General features: G+C 49.8%; 2 protein-coding genes across 3 annotated transcripts; one reads left to right on the top strand and one right to left on the bottom strand.

Moving 5' to 3' along the window:
* The first annotated feature begins 243 nt into the window (after positions 1-243).
* Positions 244-8,471, top strand: mms19 (MMS19 homolog, cytosolic iron-sulfur assembly component). Its single transcript, XM_076169611.1, has 30 exons — positions 244-382; positions 885-933; positions 1,069-1,169; positions 1,637-1,722; positions 1,931-2,005; positions 2,140-2,209; positions 2,316-2,444; positions 2,543-2,604; positions 3,246-3,332; positions 3,442-3,516; positions 3,660-3,737; positions 3,885-4,023; positions 4,158-4,312; positions 4,433-4,511; positions 4,698-4,823; positions 4,942-5,023; positions 5,145-5,242; positions 5,356-5,673; positions 5,794-5,878; positions 6,063-6,165; positions 6,241-6,309; positions 6,409-6,535; positions 6,666-6,772; positions 6,873-6,929; positions 7,028-7,214; positions 7,298-7,380; positions 7,465-7,629; positions 7,725-7,784; positions 7,904-8,004; positions 8,091-8,471. Exons 1-30 carry the CDS (start codon positions 265-267, stop codon positions 8,119-8,121), a joined length of 3,102 nt encoding a protein of 1,033 aa, XP_076025726.1. The 5' UTR covers positions 244-264; the 3' UTR covers positions 8,122-8,471.
* A 337-nt stretch (positions 8,472-8,808) lies between these two features.
* Positions 8,809-14,163, bottom strand: zdhhc16b (zDHHC palmitoyltransferase 16b). 2 transcript variants are annotated; one of them, XM_076169613.1, is made up of 10 exons: positions 14,028-14,163; positions 12,077-12,377; positions 11,805-11,999; positions 11,603-11,691; positions 11,490-11,518; positions 11,265-11,398; positions 10,572-10,657; positions 10,368-10,491; positions 10,203-10,273; positions 8,809-10,068 (listed from the first exon to the last, which is right to left on the bottom strand). In XM_076169613.1, the coding sequence occupies exons 2-10, from the start codon at positions 12,344-12,346 to the stop codon at positions 9,966-9,968; spliced, it is 1,101 nt and encodes a 366-aa protein (XP_076025728.1). In that variant the 5' UTR covers positions 12,347-12,377; positions 14,028-14,163; the 3' UTR covers positions 8,809-9,965. The 2 variants fall into 2 exon arrangements, with proteins under 2 accessions (XP_076025728.1, XP_076025727.1); XM_076169612.1 differs by having other exon boundaries at positions 12,077-12,381.
* Between the last annotated feature and the right edge of the window lie 84 nt (positions 14,164-14,247).

Raw genomic sequence — 14,247 nt, forward strand, 5'->3', positions numbered from 1 at the left:
CATATCTACGAATTCTGGGTCGGTTGACAATATTTAATACCTGTAATGTTTTGAAATAAGAATAAAAAGAACCTTGTGATACTTGAAGTCTGCATGTTGTCTTTCTAATGTTTGTTATAATTCCACTGTTTTCTTAAGCGTTCTATACGTTTAAATGTAACGAAAGACTCTCATCCCTCGAGCTGAAAACTTAAACTTCAAAATCAAACAAAATTAAAAACGTGAAATTTCCATTTTTTTCCTCCGTCCATCAACTTTGTGCGCATGCGTATTGCGTGTCGTAACGGCGGCGTGATGGCTGCGGACAGTGCCCTGCTGCTGTCTCTGGTGGAGGAGTTTGTCTCGGGATTACAGGACAGTAAATCCAAAGACGCGGCACAAGGTGATGAAGTCTCATTCCGCCTCCATGTCGTGTTGTTTCCCGGTGTCGCGGTGCCTTTTGTCCGCTGTTCTGCCTGCAGAGCGGCGCCTCACTGATGCGCGGAGCTAACGAACCTAGCCACAACATCCTGCTCGCTCTGAAACCGCATGACACAAACAACTCTGACTTTATCTACAGTCTCCTTCTTTAATCCGCGTACAAACTCAACCTTAATGTACCTCAGGTGTTTTATACTGCTGTCAACTAAGAGTGTTAAGGTTTGTGATGCTAGTCGTGGTGTGCTTTGGCCTCATGGCTCAGGCTAGCTGCTGTGTTTGTCCTCTATGGAAACGTCCCGGGATGAACTCTGTACCTTTGATCCCGAGGGGATGCTAGTTAGGCTTAGTTAACCTCTGCTGATAACCGACCTCTCTCCCGTGTTGTCACGTCACGTTGCTCTCTAGTTTCGGAGATGTTGCCTTGTCTTGTCACAGTTTACTCAAGCTGCTTCTTTTGGCTCTAGGTGTCAAAGATGGAGAGTTCAATGTACTGCAGCTGGTGGAGGCGCTGGGGTAAGACCTCTTCATCTTCATCACATCATCATTATCAACAATACTGCCACCACCTTTCTGCTGATCACTTTGGCACACGTCAGATCAGAGAGGTGCCATGTTGTTGAGGTCTTCCTGTCTTCTTCTCTGTGGCAGGCTGAGTCTGACGAGCTCGCAGCCTCACACACGAGCCAGAGGAGTCCAGCTGCTGTCTGAGGTGTTACAGCAGTGCCATGGAGACCTCACAGAGGGAGAAGGTACGTCTGGGATCATGCACCTCTTTTCTCTGCTCGTCTCTCTCTTTGTTGTTATCTGTACATCAGAAGCCTGTGATCCAGTTTTGGGAGTTTCTGGGGGTGAACAGGATTAGAAATATAGGTTCTCTGTCTCATATACTGCTGCCAGAGTGCCTTTGAGCACGGTGCCCTACTCTCCAGGTTCTCAGCAGGAGGCTGTGGTTGTGTGTGTGGTCCCTGCAGGCCCGGTCCTGAATAAACTAAAGCCACATAATCTAAACTCTCGGTCTTAAATACCCTGGATTAGAGATAAATGCAGGCTTCTTACTTACGTCTAGATGTGTGTGATGCTGCTCACACACAGTTTATATTCTGACAGCCTCTCTGTAGCCGCTTACACTTGACCAGTTTTAGGACATGAAATGTGTCATATATGTCTTTGTAATTGTGTTATAATGTCCCTAAATGTCCCTCTGTCCTCTGCACAGTGGAGGTGCTCTGTGCCTTTTATGAAAACAGACTGAAGGACCATTACGTCATCACCCCGCCTGTTCTCCAGGGGCTGAAAGCTCTGGTGAGTGACGTGTCTGTGTCTGTGTGTGTGTGTGTGTGTGTGTGTGTGTGTGTGTGTGTGTGTGTGTGTGTGTGTGTGTGTGTGTGTGTGTGTGTGTGTGTGTGTGTGTGTGTGTGTGTTTCCATCATGTCATGTAAAGTTTTAGCTTTGATCCTCACAAACAAAGTTATTGTACAAAGCTCTTAGTTTGATTTGATCATTTTTCCAGACCAAGTCGCCGGCGCTGCCTCCCGGATCTGCTGTGTCCATACTGAGGTCCGTGTTCCAGGATGTGCACGTTCAGGTGAGACTCTACAGGCTGGGTTTATACGAAAACAACAGCACAAACACACTTAGGATCCTAAACTTGAATACATGTGTCATCAATGGTGGCTGTGACGGTAAAGGCCTCATATGGATCTATACGTGTTCCCTCAGTCTCTGATGGTGGGAGAGCGAGCCTGTGTGTACAACATGCTCATCAACCTCATGGAGGTCCGAGAGGCTGGTAAGAGGAAGAACACACACTTCAGATAGAGGCTGTTCTTTATATAGAGCTCATTTCATTTCACTTTATATTCTGACTGCTCTCTTCCTGTTCCACTCGCCCGCAGAGCTCAAGGGTTTGGGCGCAGACTTTGTGTTTGGCTTCGTGCAGTCGATGGACGGCGAGCGAGATCCTCGCAACCTCCTGCTGGCCTTCCAGATTGCCAAGAGCATCATCTACCGAGGCTACGAGTTAGGTGAGGACGATCACGCTCTCTCCTCTCTGACCTTCTCCTCCTCTCGCCGTGTCGTCATCCCTTCTGCCTCCTGTTTCATTTCCTGTCTGCTCCCACAGGTAAATTCACGGAGGAGCTGTTTGAGGTGACGTCCTGCTATTTCCCCATCGACTTCTCGCCCGTAAGTCCCCTGTTTGCTCAGCTGCTTTGTCCTGACGGGGCCCGATGAAAGCAGATGGAAATGTCGTCACAGACTTCCTGTGCCCTCAGATAAACTCGGAGTACAACAATCACACAGTGACTGTCTCACTTTTCTGGCCGCCGCACATTTCCTGTCCTGTCTCAGAGCATCAGAGCGGCGTTCATGATAATCACATCGCTACGCCGCTGCTGTACAGGAAGTCAGTTTGTTTTCCTGTGAGGCTGTGAATGCAAAACCTCTCCACCGTACATTAACCCCACGCAGTCTCATATCAGGTTGTTCCTGTTTTAATTCCATTCAATGCTAACTCAGAGCCCAGATGAAGCTCCATATCCTGCTGCGTGTGGCGTCCTTCCTCTCACAGCGACTGCTTATATTTACCAAACAGCAACAGTCAAAGTAGCTTCATCTGTGTTCTGTTTACAGCTCATGTTTCACTTTGGTATCGATGTGTTTGCAGCCCAAAGTCAGCGTATAGACTTCATGTAAACATACAGATCTAGATGACAACGCTGTTCCTGTTTTAAGTGTGAAAAGTGAATTTGAAGATGTTTCTATAGTTAATTTAGCTTCTAACACCTCAGTCTTCTTCTTTAATGCCCCGTGTTCTTCTGTCCCAGCCTCCCAATGACCCTCATGGCATCACCAAAGAGGAGCTGATCCTGACCCTGAGGGCCGTCCTCTCTGGGACGCCACGATTTGCTGAGGTAGGACTTCTATGTCTTTGTATGTGATAGTATCTAGTTATATAGGGGTCAGCGTTACAAACTGTGACTGGGTCTCATCTGTGTTCTGTTTCTTGTTGCTCCCTTTCAGTTCCTGCTGCCTCTGATCATTGAGAAGCTGGACTCAGACGTTCAAAGTGCTAAGTGTGACTCTCTGCAGACGCTGGTGAGGGATCCCTCTGCCGGCTCGACTTAAACCTTCCATATAGTTGTTTTGTGCAGTGAAATGTGTAAATGCACACCAGACCCAAACCGATGACTGATGGCTCAAGCAGTGTGTCGCTGAAAACGGCTTTGTATGTGTTTCAGGCTGCTTGTGTGTCTGTATATGAACACAAGGATGTGTCTGAGTTCCTTGAGGGCCTGTGGACGTCTCTGCGCAGAGAGGTATGACTTCACTCATCATGTGGTCACTGTGTGTCTGATGTAACAGTCCAGTACACTAGAGGATAACTTAGGTGCTCCAGGTGCAGAACCTCACAGTTTAGTTTCCCAGCTGAGCATCAAACTGAGCTGTGTGTCGTCTCCCTGCAGGTCTTTCAGACGCCCAGTGAGAAGATGGAGGCTGCAGGCCTCACCGCACTTACCGCGCTCACTTCCTGTCTCTCTCGCTCGGTCCTCAACTCTGACTCTGAAGACTCACTCAGCACTTTCCTGGCCCTCGTCCTCAAAGGTAGTTTTAGATCATTTCCAATCAAATGATCAAAAGCAGGAAACATTAAATGTCTATTGTAACTTTGAGGAGACAGAGATTACAAACCTGTCCTGCTTACTGACTGCTTGCTTGCTTCCTTGATGTTTCTCCAGACTGCAAGCACCACCTGTGTGAGCCGGACCTCAAGTTGGTGTGGCCCAGTGCCAAGATGCTGCAGGCCGCCTCCAGCGCCTCCTACAGGGCGAGCTGCATCATAACGTCAGCCGTCATGCCCGTCATCATCGAGCAGTACAGCAGCAGAGCACAGGTGAGACTAACAACGGCTCGGTCTCCTTATGGGACGATTATGTCATCATGTTCTCTCAAACCTGAGCCGGTATCGTGTTGTGGTGCTGCTGGTAATGTGCGATTGTTTCTCCGTGTGCAGTTCTCCCACCGGCGCACGTTGCTGGAGGTGGTGCAGAGGTTCCTCCAGTCAGGCAAACCCAGCCAGGCCTCGGATAACGGTGAGCCACAACACGGCTTCATGTTCACTCAGCTCACCTTCATGTCTGCAGGGATCTGAGGATACATAAGGTGTGTGTGTGTGTGTGTGTGTGTGTGTGTGTGTGTGTGTGTGTGTGTGTGTGTGTGTGTGTGTGTGTGTGTGTGTGTGTGTGTGTGTGTGTGTGTGTGTGTGTGTGTGTTCTTAGATGAGAGTGTGTTCTTGGCCTTCCGTGAGTCCATATGCAGCATGGTGTTTGCAGCTCTGTCAGACACCAACGACAGAATGCAGATCACAGCGGCGTCCGTGCTCACCTCACTGGGACAGCAGCCGGGTGAGAGGCCACGCCCACAAACCTGACACACCTTCACCTTCACAGTATTAGAATGAATATATTATATGTTGTAGTCGTAGCAAACACACACACTTGTTTATAAGTGTCCCTCCCTCAGGCATGCTGCTGGACTCAGACGTGAGGCTTGCTGTTCATCATCTGACCACTCTGGTGCTGACGGAGGACGATCCCGCCGTGAGGTCGGTCTGCCGCTCTGCTTCATCACTTTCTTCTCTGCTGACGTCTTAAGTTGCGAGCAGATGATTAAACGTACTCAGATTGAAACTGGTCTCTGTGTCTCTGCGTCTCGTCTCGCTGTAGTCTGGCCGTGGACGAATGTGCCGCCGGCCTGGCCAAGCTGCACCCGGACGCCTTCATCGCCAAGCTGATCCCAAGGCTGCAGGAGGAGATCTTCTCAGGTAAGAGGCATTAAGCACACACACACACACCGGGTCATCATGTGACCCTCGATGAGCCCAAATGAAACCTGAATTTCCATGGTAACGCTAAGCCCTGTCTCTCCTCTGCCCAGAGCCCATGGAGCAAGGCAGCAGCATAGTGTTAACCCAGCAGCCTTCCCACCGCTCGGTGCGTCAGCGGTGTCTGTCTGTGTTGGCGGCCGTGTCGTCCCGGTCCAGCGTGGTGCAGCAGAGCACGCCTGTCCTCCTGCAGGTCCTCAGCTCGGCACACACGGGCACCGTGGCGTTCTCGGTGGAGGAGGCGGTGTCGGCGTGCAGCAGCCTGCAGAGGATCGCCAGGCAGGCGGACGACACGGAGGAGACGGGGCGCTGCTTCCATGATGTCATCATCCCGCGCCTCCTGTCTTTGGCCCTCCAGGCAGCACTGCAGGGTGAAGCACAAGCTCCTCCCACTCCCACTCTCTCTCTGTCTGTCTCCCTCTCTCTCTCTCTCTCTCTCTGTCTCTCTCTCTCTTATATTTATCTAGTTTCCTTGTCCTGTTGTCTGGTAGGTGAGGGCAGCCCCCTGGTGGAGGAGGCGGTCCTGTCAGCCATGGTCCTGGTCATCAGCACTTCCTGTTCCAGACTGTCGCCCACGTCGGTGAAACCTTTCTGTCTTTGCTTTAGTTTTCTCTCTCCATTTGACATTTTCCCCAAAGTATTTGTCCTGGTTAAGTGTCTACACAGAGATTTTAGATGTGAGCTCATACTTCCTCTCTGCTGAGCCGTCTGTCACCATGGTTATGTGGTTTTCTCCTCTCTTCCTGTCTGGTGTCGTTAGGTTGGCGGGACAGACGGCGTCCCGGGCCGTGTCTCTCTTCCTGGACGGGGACGTTTCCTTTCTGCCTGACAACTCCTTCCCCTCACACATTCAGCTGCTGAAGGTGTGTTTGTTTGTGTGCGTATTTGTGCGTGTTTGTGTGTGTTTGTGCGTGTTTGTAACGTGTGCTGTTTTGCAGGGGGAGCTGTGGAGTCAGACTCAGATGGTGTGTTTGCTCATGGGCTGCGTCTGCTCGCTCCCTCGCAGTGTAAGTCCCAAAAAACATAATAGGAAGGAGTGTGTGTGTGTGTGTGTGTGTGTGTGCCTCTCTTACCTCTGTGTGGGTCTTTGTTGTGTTGTGCTGCAGGTGGAGGTTCCTCGGGTCGACCAGCTGCTGTCTGAGCTGGAGGACCTGAGCTGCGTCTGCGGCCATCAGCTGTCCTACACGTCTGCTGCCAAGTGCTACGCAGGCCTGATCAACAAGAGGCCACAGGGTCAGTGTGTTTCTGTGTGTGTCTGTCTTTGTGTGTGTGTGTGTGTGTGTGTGTGTGTGAGGCCACAGCAGAAACCAAACATTCATGCTGGTGTGTTCCTGTTGTCACCTGAACACCGTTTGTCCCTCAGGTGATTCTCTGGACAGCCTGATCAACAGGATGATGAAGAGGGTTTATGCTGAGCTGGACTCTTCCTCCTCTCCTGTGAAGACTCAGGCCTTCACTCTGCTGCTCTGGGTGAGACCAGATAGTCGCTCTGCATGATGTCATGATGTCAGTTTGGATGAATACAAATGAGTCACAGATTTGTTCATGTTGTTGTTGTTGTTGTGTGTAGGTAACCAAGGCGCTGCTGCTAAGATACCATCCACTGTCCACAGCTCTGACTGACAAGGTACACACACACACACATGCTTGTACGGTAAGTTTGGTTCGTTCTAACAGTTTCATGTTTGTAATACAGTGTGTGTGTGTGTGTGTGTGTGTCTGCAGATCTTCTCCCTGCTCGGCAATGCTGAGCTTGGCTCCACGGTCGCCGACGGCTTCTCCCTGCTGATGAGCGACTCTACTGACGTCCTGAACCGGGGTTGCCATGCTGACGTGCGCATCCTGTACCGCCAGCGCTTCTTCAGTGAGAACTCGTCCAAGCTGGTGGGAGGTTTCAACGCGGCTCCACAAGGTACAGAGACACAGAGGGACACATGAGGTTGTCTCCTGCTCTTCTGCTGGCTTCACTTCAGTCTCACATCTTCTTTCCTCCAGACAAGAAGTCCAACTACCTGAAGTCTCTGTCCAACATCGTCAACAAGCTTCCACAGCAGGTCCAGGTCACCGAGCTTCCCGCGGTGAGTCCAGCGGAGACGCCGCCGCAGCTCGCTGCTTGTCCAATGAATTGTAATGTTAAAGCCCGTCTTCTTGTCCGTGTGCAGCTGCTGATGCTGCTGCTGGAGGCCTTGTCTTACCCCGAGCCTAGCGTCCAGCTGTCCACTCTGTCCTGCCTGGAGCCCGTCCTGCACGACCCGCCGCCAGTGCTCATCCAGCAGCTGGAGGCTGTGGTCAGCCGGCTGCTGGCGCTGGTGTCCAGCCCGACCATGGTGAGGGCGGCGGCGTAACATGAGACCTTTGTTTTCTCTGCCGCATCAAGATTCTCACCGGAGTCTCCTCTGTTTCTTCTTCTTCTGTCTTGTAGGAGGTAAAGATGGCCACATTCCGGTGTATCTTCGCCATTTCCAGCTTTCCTGTTCATGAGGTTTGTTTCATGCTCTCACACACACTACTACTTACTATTGTTGTCATTTCAGGAAAGCACGTTGAGTTGCATCTTTGTATAATAAAGTGTGACTGATGTTTGTCCTTCTGTCCTTCCAGGTTTTGCCGTTCCGTAGCCGCGTTCTCCGTGCTCTGGCCAGCCCGCTGGACAACAAGAAGAGGCTGGTGAGGGCCGAGGCAGCTCGGACGCGAGCAGAGTGGTGAGGGTCCGCTTCCTGTCTGTGACGAACTGACGCACGTTCCTCCACGCCGTTCTCTCAACGTCTCCGTCTTCTTCTCCCTGCAGGTTCCTCTTAGGAAGTCCTGGTGGAAAGTGATGGGACGGACCTTCATGTCATCCTCAGACTCCCACTAACGCTCCCTCTCTTCCTCCCTACCTCCCTCTCCTCCTCCTCCTCTCTCCCTCCATCCCTCCATCCTATCATGACATCATCTTTATTAACAAACGCACAAATATGACTTATGAGTGAATGTGGAGAATTTTGAGGTTTTTGTTTAAAAAGAACAGAAAAATGAAACCAGCCAATATTTGGACTCGTTCCAAATCAATCAGCCGGCTTCAGCTCAGTCTGAATGTGGCATCATAACAAAGCTGAGGCAGTGAGTCTCTCCTCTCTGCTCGTGCTGCTTGAAGGTCTTAACGCTCTCCACTGTGGACCTGCAGCGTCTCACCTGAATGAGTGTGTGAACACACACAGATGTGCCAATGGCTCATGAAACAGCTGAGAGAGGCCAGAATGATTTTAAGCTTTTTATATGATGAAGTGTCTTTACTGAGGAGGATGTTGTACATTTACCTTCATGTGATTGTAAGTTATGTGAACTTAACCTTCAGTTTCTGCCTTATTTTCACTCAACATTGATTTATTTGATGACCTCACAAACTGAGCTGATGCCAAGGAAATAAAGTAATTATAAAAACATCTAACTTATGTCATTAAACTTCTTTGTACCGACACAAACGGCTGCACTGGGATTCTTTGTCTCAATGAAAAACATCACAGTGGAAATGTCAGTTTTATTTTTAAAAAATCTAAATCAAACAGAAATTGATTAAAATTGATATGCGAGCTGTAATTAGGGTTTCTATGGCAACTACAGATCCAGTTTATCCATCGTCAAGCGTTGGTTTGGACGTGCTGAGAGAGAAATGAAGTCGAATCAGGAATTCACGTTTCACAGCATCTTGATTCGCCGATCCTCAGCGTGACGTCGGTCTGCAGCATCAGTCAGTCAGTCAGTCAAACATGTATGGACAGGAAATAAATGGTTCTAATCCAACTAAAGCAAAGAATCGTTTTTCTCCAAAGGTGATAAACACCATAATCAGACCTCCATGTTTACGTCTTAAGTCATGATGAATAAAGGGTTAATGTAGTGAAACAGCTGATCCGGTGCAGAGAATTTGGTTTTGATCCATGATCTCGATCGTCTTTGGCACCAGGAAGGATCAGTCAGTCGTGTCAGACTGCTAACAAACATCCACACAGGAAACATGTAGGATCACACACACATTCACTTAATATGCACACAAACAAAGAGTTTCTATTCACACAATCTGAGCCAGTTTAAGATCAGCAGCACTTAAGAAGTCATTCAGGATCACTGCTGGAAAAACGCATGATTCTGTCCGTGTCAGTTCAGAGATATTTAAACATAGGGTCTGGATGTGTTGGTTGTCTTGACGACGGTGAGGCCTGGACCCGGCTGTGAGGGTTTGGTGTTTTCTGCTCTGTGAGGCCGCGGTGTTGAACAGTGATGAGAGGTCTTCCCTGCATCTTTACCCAGAGGTCATAAGTCAGAAGCAAAGAGCTGGAGCGGTGAGGTCGATGATCAGACAGAGGAGGCAGGAGGTCAATATTTAACCCTGCGTTTACCCTCTAGGTGACCTGATTCTCTCCAGACTTGTTGGGGTTTGTGCAGATGGAGGTCTGGTGAGCTCAGACTGACAGAAGTTCACCGTGGCTCAAATATTCAGAGTTTGACTTCAGTCCTTTGTTTTCCCGCCAAACTGGAATTGTTGCGTCATTGCTCTTTGGAATCAGTTCAATCAAACATCGGAGATCGTTACACAAACTGCACCGCATTGGTCCGTGTGGTGACACACACACACACACACGTTGCTCGCAGCTTCAATGCATAGAGGATGAAGAATAAAGGGTCAGATGGCCATGGGGTCTCTCCTGGCGAAGACGCAGTCCCAGATGATCCCATCCTCTTTAGGAAGATGGCCGGAGGGCAGGAGGACCCGTGTGAGCCAGTGACTGAGGAGAGGAAGAGGAGAGGAAGAGGAGAGAATCAACAGGAGGCCCTCTAATGGCTGCAGTCAGTCAGAGCAACCGTATACACACACGTGGGACACGCGTGTGACATCGGTAAGTGTTTATCTTCATCTTACCTCGCTCTCTCCACACCAAGCAGTAGCTTCCAGTTATGGATTCCTCCGTGGTGATATGGATTTCTGAACACCTGTATCAGAGTAGCAGAGACATAATGATGAGGGTGAGGATGATGATGATGATGATGAAGCAGGCCCTCGGTCCTCAGCACTGCTCATGTGTACCTTGCCCTTCTCCTTCAGTCTCCAGGTCTCTTTGCGGTTGATGTGTCGCTCCACGCTGGTCTCTCCTTTGCTGATGAGCAGAGCGTGCCAGAGGGTCAGACCGCCCAGAGCGACTGCCACAGAGCTGCAGGGAGGAAGCATCACAGCTCAGCGGGGCCACGCCTTCATTTCTGATTATCAGTGACATGCTGAAAAGCCTCTGACCTGGTGAGAACCCAGAGGAAGATGATGCACTTGTGGGCGGTCCTCTCGCTGAAGGTGAAGGCTGGACGGGGGGTCTGGTAGTAGCTCTGTGAACACACACACACGGGGTTTGATGACTGGGCAACTGGCGCCCAGGACGTTTGGGCGACAATAAAACAAGATCAAATCCCGACATCAGCAGAGTAAACAAGGAGGAAACGTCCAGATGAACTCCAATAACGTCTCAGTGCCTCCAACTCTCCATCACCGACATCTGATCTAACAAACCGGACTGAGGGACGGTTGAGTGCATATCAGCAGTGTGGATGACACACACACACAGTCTAGAAGCTGCTGCTGTTTGTTTACCAGCTGCCTCACACACACCTCTGCTCAGATAAGGAGATCAGGGAGCAGAGATCCTTTCCAGGTCTCCTGTTTCGCTCGCCGCTCGCCATCGACCTTCCTGCCACCTGGCTGCTACTACTACAAACCACTTCAATCAGCTGCTCTCAAACACACACAAACACACACACACACACACAACAACCACCTGTATACATCCTTTCCTAATGTATACTGCATTAAAGTGTATTTTCATTTCTTTCTTCCTATTTTGTTTGCGTTTCAAACTTCTTTACATCTCTGCACTCTGATCCGACCCCAGTCCTTCTGTGTCCAGAGGCATGCTGGGTAAAGTTTATCCCCTCTCACCTCTACGGCGTTGTAGGCATCCAGGAACATTGTCTGACTGCTGATGCTGCAGTAGAGGCAGCCCAGCGTCATGTACAGGCAGAAGGAGAAGAAGTATCGGTGGTTGAAATGTCCCACGCAGTTATTCAACCAGGCTGGAAACACGTTCAGGTCAATAAAGTGCAGAATAATGAAAGGACACAGAGCTGAGGGAGCAGGAGGAGCAGGAGGAGCAGTAAAGGATACGACAGTGGTGGTCCATCTTCAAGACGCACCTGCAGAGTTAAGACACAATGATCACATGAGGTCACTTAAACACACACACGTTTATGTTTGGACTTTGTCAGAGCTCTGCTTACATGTCACAGATGCTGCAGTGATGCGTCCTGGGAGGTTTGGGAGCGATGCACTTCTTACAGATGGACACGGATGGAATCTGTGCATTGTCCTAGAAAATGAAGAAAATGAACCCAGCTCCGTTAAGGTGATCTGTATCTTGGCCCTGGAGGAGGTTTGTTTGGGCGTCTTCACCGTGCTGTCAGGCGGCGTGGAGCTGGGTACCTTGGGGGGCTGGCCTGGGGAGGTGGTGTTGGCCTTGTAGTAGTGGAAAACCACCATGATGAGAAGCCAGTGGCCGTAGCAGAGGTGGAAGGTGATCATGTGCACGGGGTAGGTGCTGATGATTATGGGTAGGATGTACAGGTAGACGATGACAACCACGGAGGTCGTCAGGAGGATGACCAGAGAGACGAAGACCTGAGGGAAGAGAGGGAGGCGGTGAGAGAAGAGACGATCACAGCGCTCGGGCTCTTGAGAGGAATCTGCCTGCTCACCACTCCGAACCAGCGTGTGACGTGATCCACGATCCAGTACACGGGTTCAAACACGCAGTCCAGCAGAGTGTCAGAGTTGCTGAGGCTGTTGAAGTACAGAGACTTGAGCAGGATCTTGCTGTAGCTCCACAGCTCCACCAGCCTGCTGCAGATCCCCGCCTTGCTCCCTCCGCCTCGAGCTCCTCTGCGACCGTGGCACAGCCGCAGCCAACGCAGCGTTAGCCTCATGGTCCGGGAGAGCTGCCACCTCCAGCTGCTGCCCGTACGCATGCCACCGCCGCCGCCACCTCGCCTGCACGCTCTGCCTTCCAGACACACACACACGCACAGACACACACCCCAACAATTACAGACGAAGGCCGCAATGAACAGCAGCTCCTCGTAGCGCAGCCTGATGGACGCCGAGGCTTCCATGGCGGTCAGAACGGATCTCTGACTGCTCACTGCGTCCTGGCAACAGCGTGGAACCAAAACATACAGCAGTGACCCATGTTACATGTGAAGAGCTCAAAGGGCTTCCCCTCTAGGAAATCTCTCCTCCTCCCAGTCACGGAGCGCAGGTAGAGGGGCGATCAGGTAATGAGATACGCCCACCAGCTCGCACAAATAAACTTCTAACATGAATAATTCACCACAAATCCACTTCACCCGGGCCAAAAATGTCTTGGAGGCCTGGCGGAGGCGATGCAAAGTGGTAATCCTATCAGAGGGGAAAGCTAAGGGGAGAACGTCTTCAGATGTAAATAAAGTGGCTACCTGATCTCAGGGCGGCGTTTCACTAAAGTCAGTATTAGTTACACAGATAAGGGTCGTCCAGGTGCTCAGAGACACCGGGCCTTCATAATGAGAGAAGCTATTATGTGGCAGACATAACAGAGAGGAGGACGGGAGATCGCATCGCTGTTGTGTCTGTCAGCTGCTCGGCTAATGAATCATGAGCTGAATGCTGATAACATCTGGATAGGGCTCATACTTCCACCAAGGCTGAACATGCAGTGTTTTCCCACATAGCGTAGTTCCTTTATTCAGAGAAAACAATAATTAATAATAAAGTCTCTCTCAGCTCATATATAAACTGAACTTTCTGGCCATTTGTCCAATATGACCCCTGACCCCTGAGCAGGCACATATCTCTAAATCCTTCAAATCAAAGGAAACTATGAAGAACCTAATGTTCCTTCATTTCTCACAGATACATTTTCTTCACGTCACACACACACACACACACGCGCTATGTGCTGACTCGTCTCTCTAAATTAGGCTTTTTAAAGGCATTAAATAAATCTGATAATGCCTTACTGTGCAGAAATAAAAGGAGCATGACTGTGGCTCAGGAAGGGCACTGCAGTCTCTATGGCAACCTGCTGGCCTTGAGTGTCTGTCTGTGATAAGCTTCACCTCATCTTATTCACAATACAATATGGTTGCTTTCGTCTTTGACTGACATGAACTGTTGATCAGACAGTGAACAACCGACAACAACAACAACACATCCGAGGGATTTTAATCAATTATTAATTAATTTGTCTCTATAAAGGGTGTGTTTGATTTTCATGTATGTGTAAATGTGATGGAGTGTTATTAAATAGATTCTGCTATTTCCATTGTTTTTATTATTTTCCTCATTGTTACCGCACAGCGGTTCCAGTTGTTGCTGTGTTGTGTGTAACAAAGTGAAAATAGTCTGAATATTTCTAACACCCGGTAGAAGTACATTCAGTTTAAATGGAGACTAAAAGCTTCACATGAAACAATTCAACAAAAGTGTAAATTCATAATTCATAATATCTGTCTGATCTGATCAACAGCCCATTCTGACAGGAAAGCATCTTCTCCACCTATTAGCCAGCGCTACATCCTCAGCTACCGCTACCGCTACCATGCCGCTGAGTAACGGGGCGCTGTAGGTGACCCGCCGGCCCGGGTCAAGCGGCTCACCAGGCGGACTCACCTGCTCAGGTTCCTGAAGCGGACCAGCCAGCCGGGTCACGGTCCAGTCATGTTGAGCTCATTAGCCGTTAGCCCCGCAGAGCCGAAGAAGAGAACAGCAGCGCCACCCGGACTCCGCACAAAGATCATTTATCATAGAGATGCTTCACTCCTAAGGTGGACAACTCATGGTGTGGACTCTTACTATTGTCACCAAACGTTTTCTCACAGACCAATCGTGA

Source organism: Genypterus blacodes, unplaced genomic scaffold, assembly GCF_046128005.1.
Source record: "Genypterus blacodes isolate CSIRO-AG114 ecotype Tasmania unplaced genomic scaffold, CSIRO-AGI_Gbla_v1 ptg000209l_1, whole genome shotgun sequence".
In the NCBI taxonomy this organism is placed as follows: Eukaryota; Metazoa; Chordata; class Actinopteri; order Ophidiiformes; family Ophidiidae; genus Genypterus; species Genypterus blacodes.

What these genes read in the sequence shown, in the direction of transcription:
- mms19 (XM_076169611.1), top strand. Translation starts at nt 265, where the DNA reads ATGCGTATTGCGTGTCGTAACGGCGGCGTGATGGCTGCGGACAGTGCC. An exon ending in GGACGTCTCTGCGCAGAGAG is followed by an intron (nt 3,738 to 3,884) that starts GTATGACTTCAC and finishes GTCTCCCTGCAG; the next exon opens with GTCTTTCAGACGCCCAGTGA. An exon ending in CCTTCACTCTGCTGCTCTGG is followed by an intron (nt 6,773 to 6,872) that starts GTGAGACCAGAT and finishes TGTTGTGTGTAG; the next exon opens with GTAACCAAGGCGCTGCTGCT.
- zdhhc16b (XM_076169613.1), bottom strand. Translation starts at nt 12,346, where the DNA reads ATGCGTACGGGCAGCAGCTGGAGGTGGCAGCTCTCCCGGACCATGAGG. An exon ending in ATGCCTACAACGCCGTAGAG is followed by an intron (nt 10,658 to 11,264) that starts GTGAGAGGGGAT and finishes GTGTGTTCACAG; the next exon opens with AGCTACTACCAGACCCCCCG. An exon ending in GACTGAAGGAGAAGGGCAAG is followed by an intron (nt 10,274 to 10,367) that starts GTACACATGAGC and finishes ACTCTGATACAG; the next exon opens with GTGTTCAGAAATCCATATCA.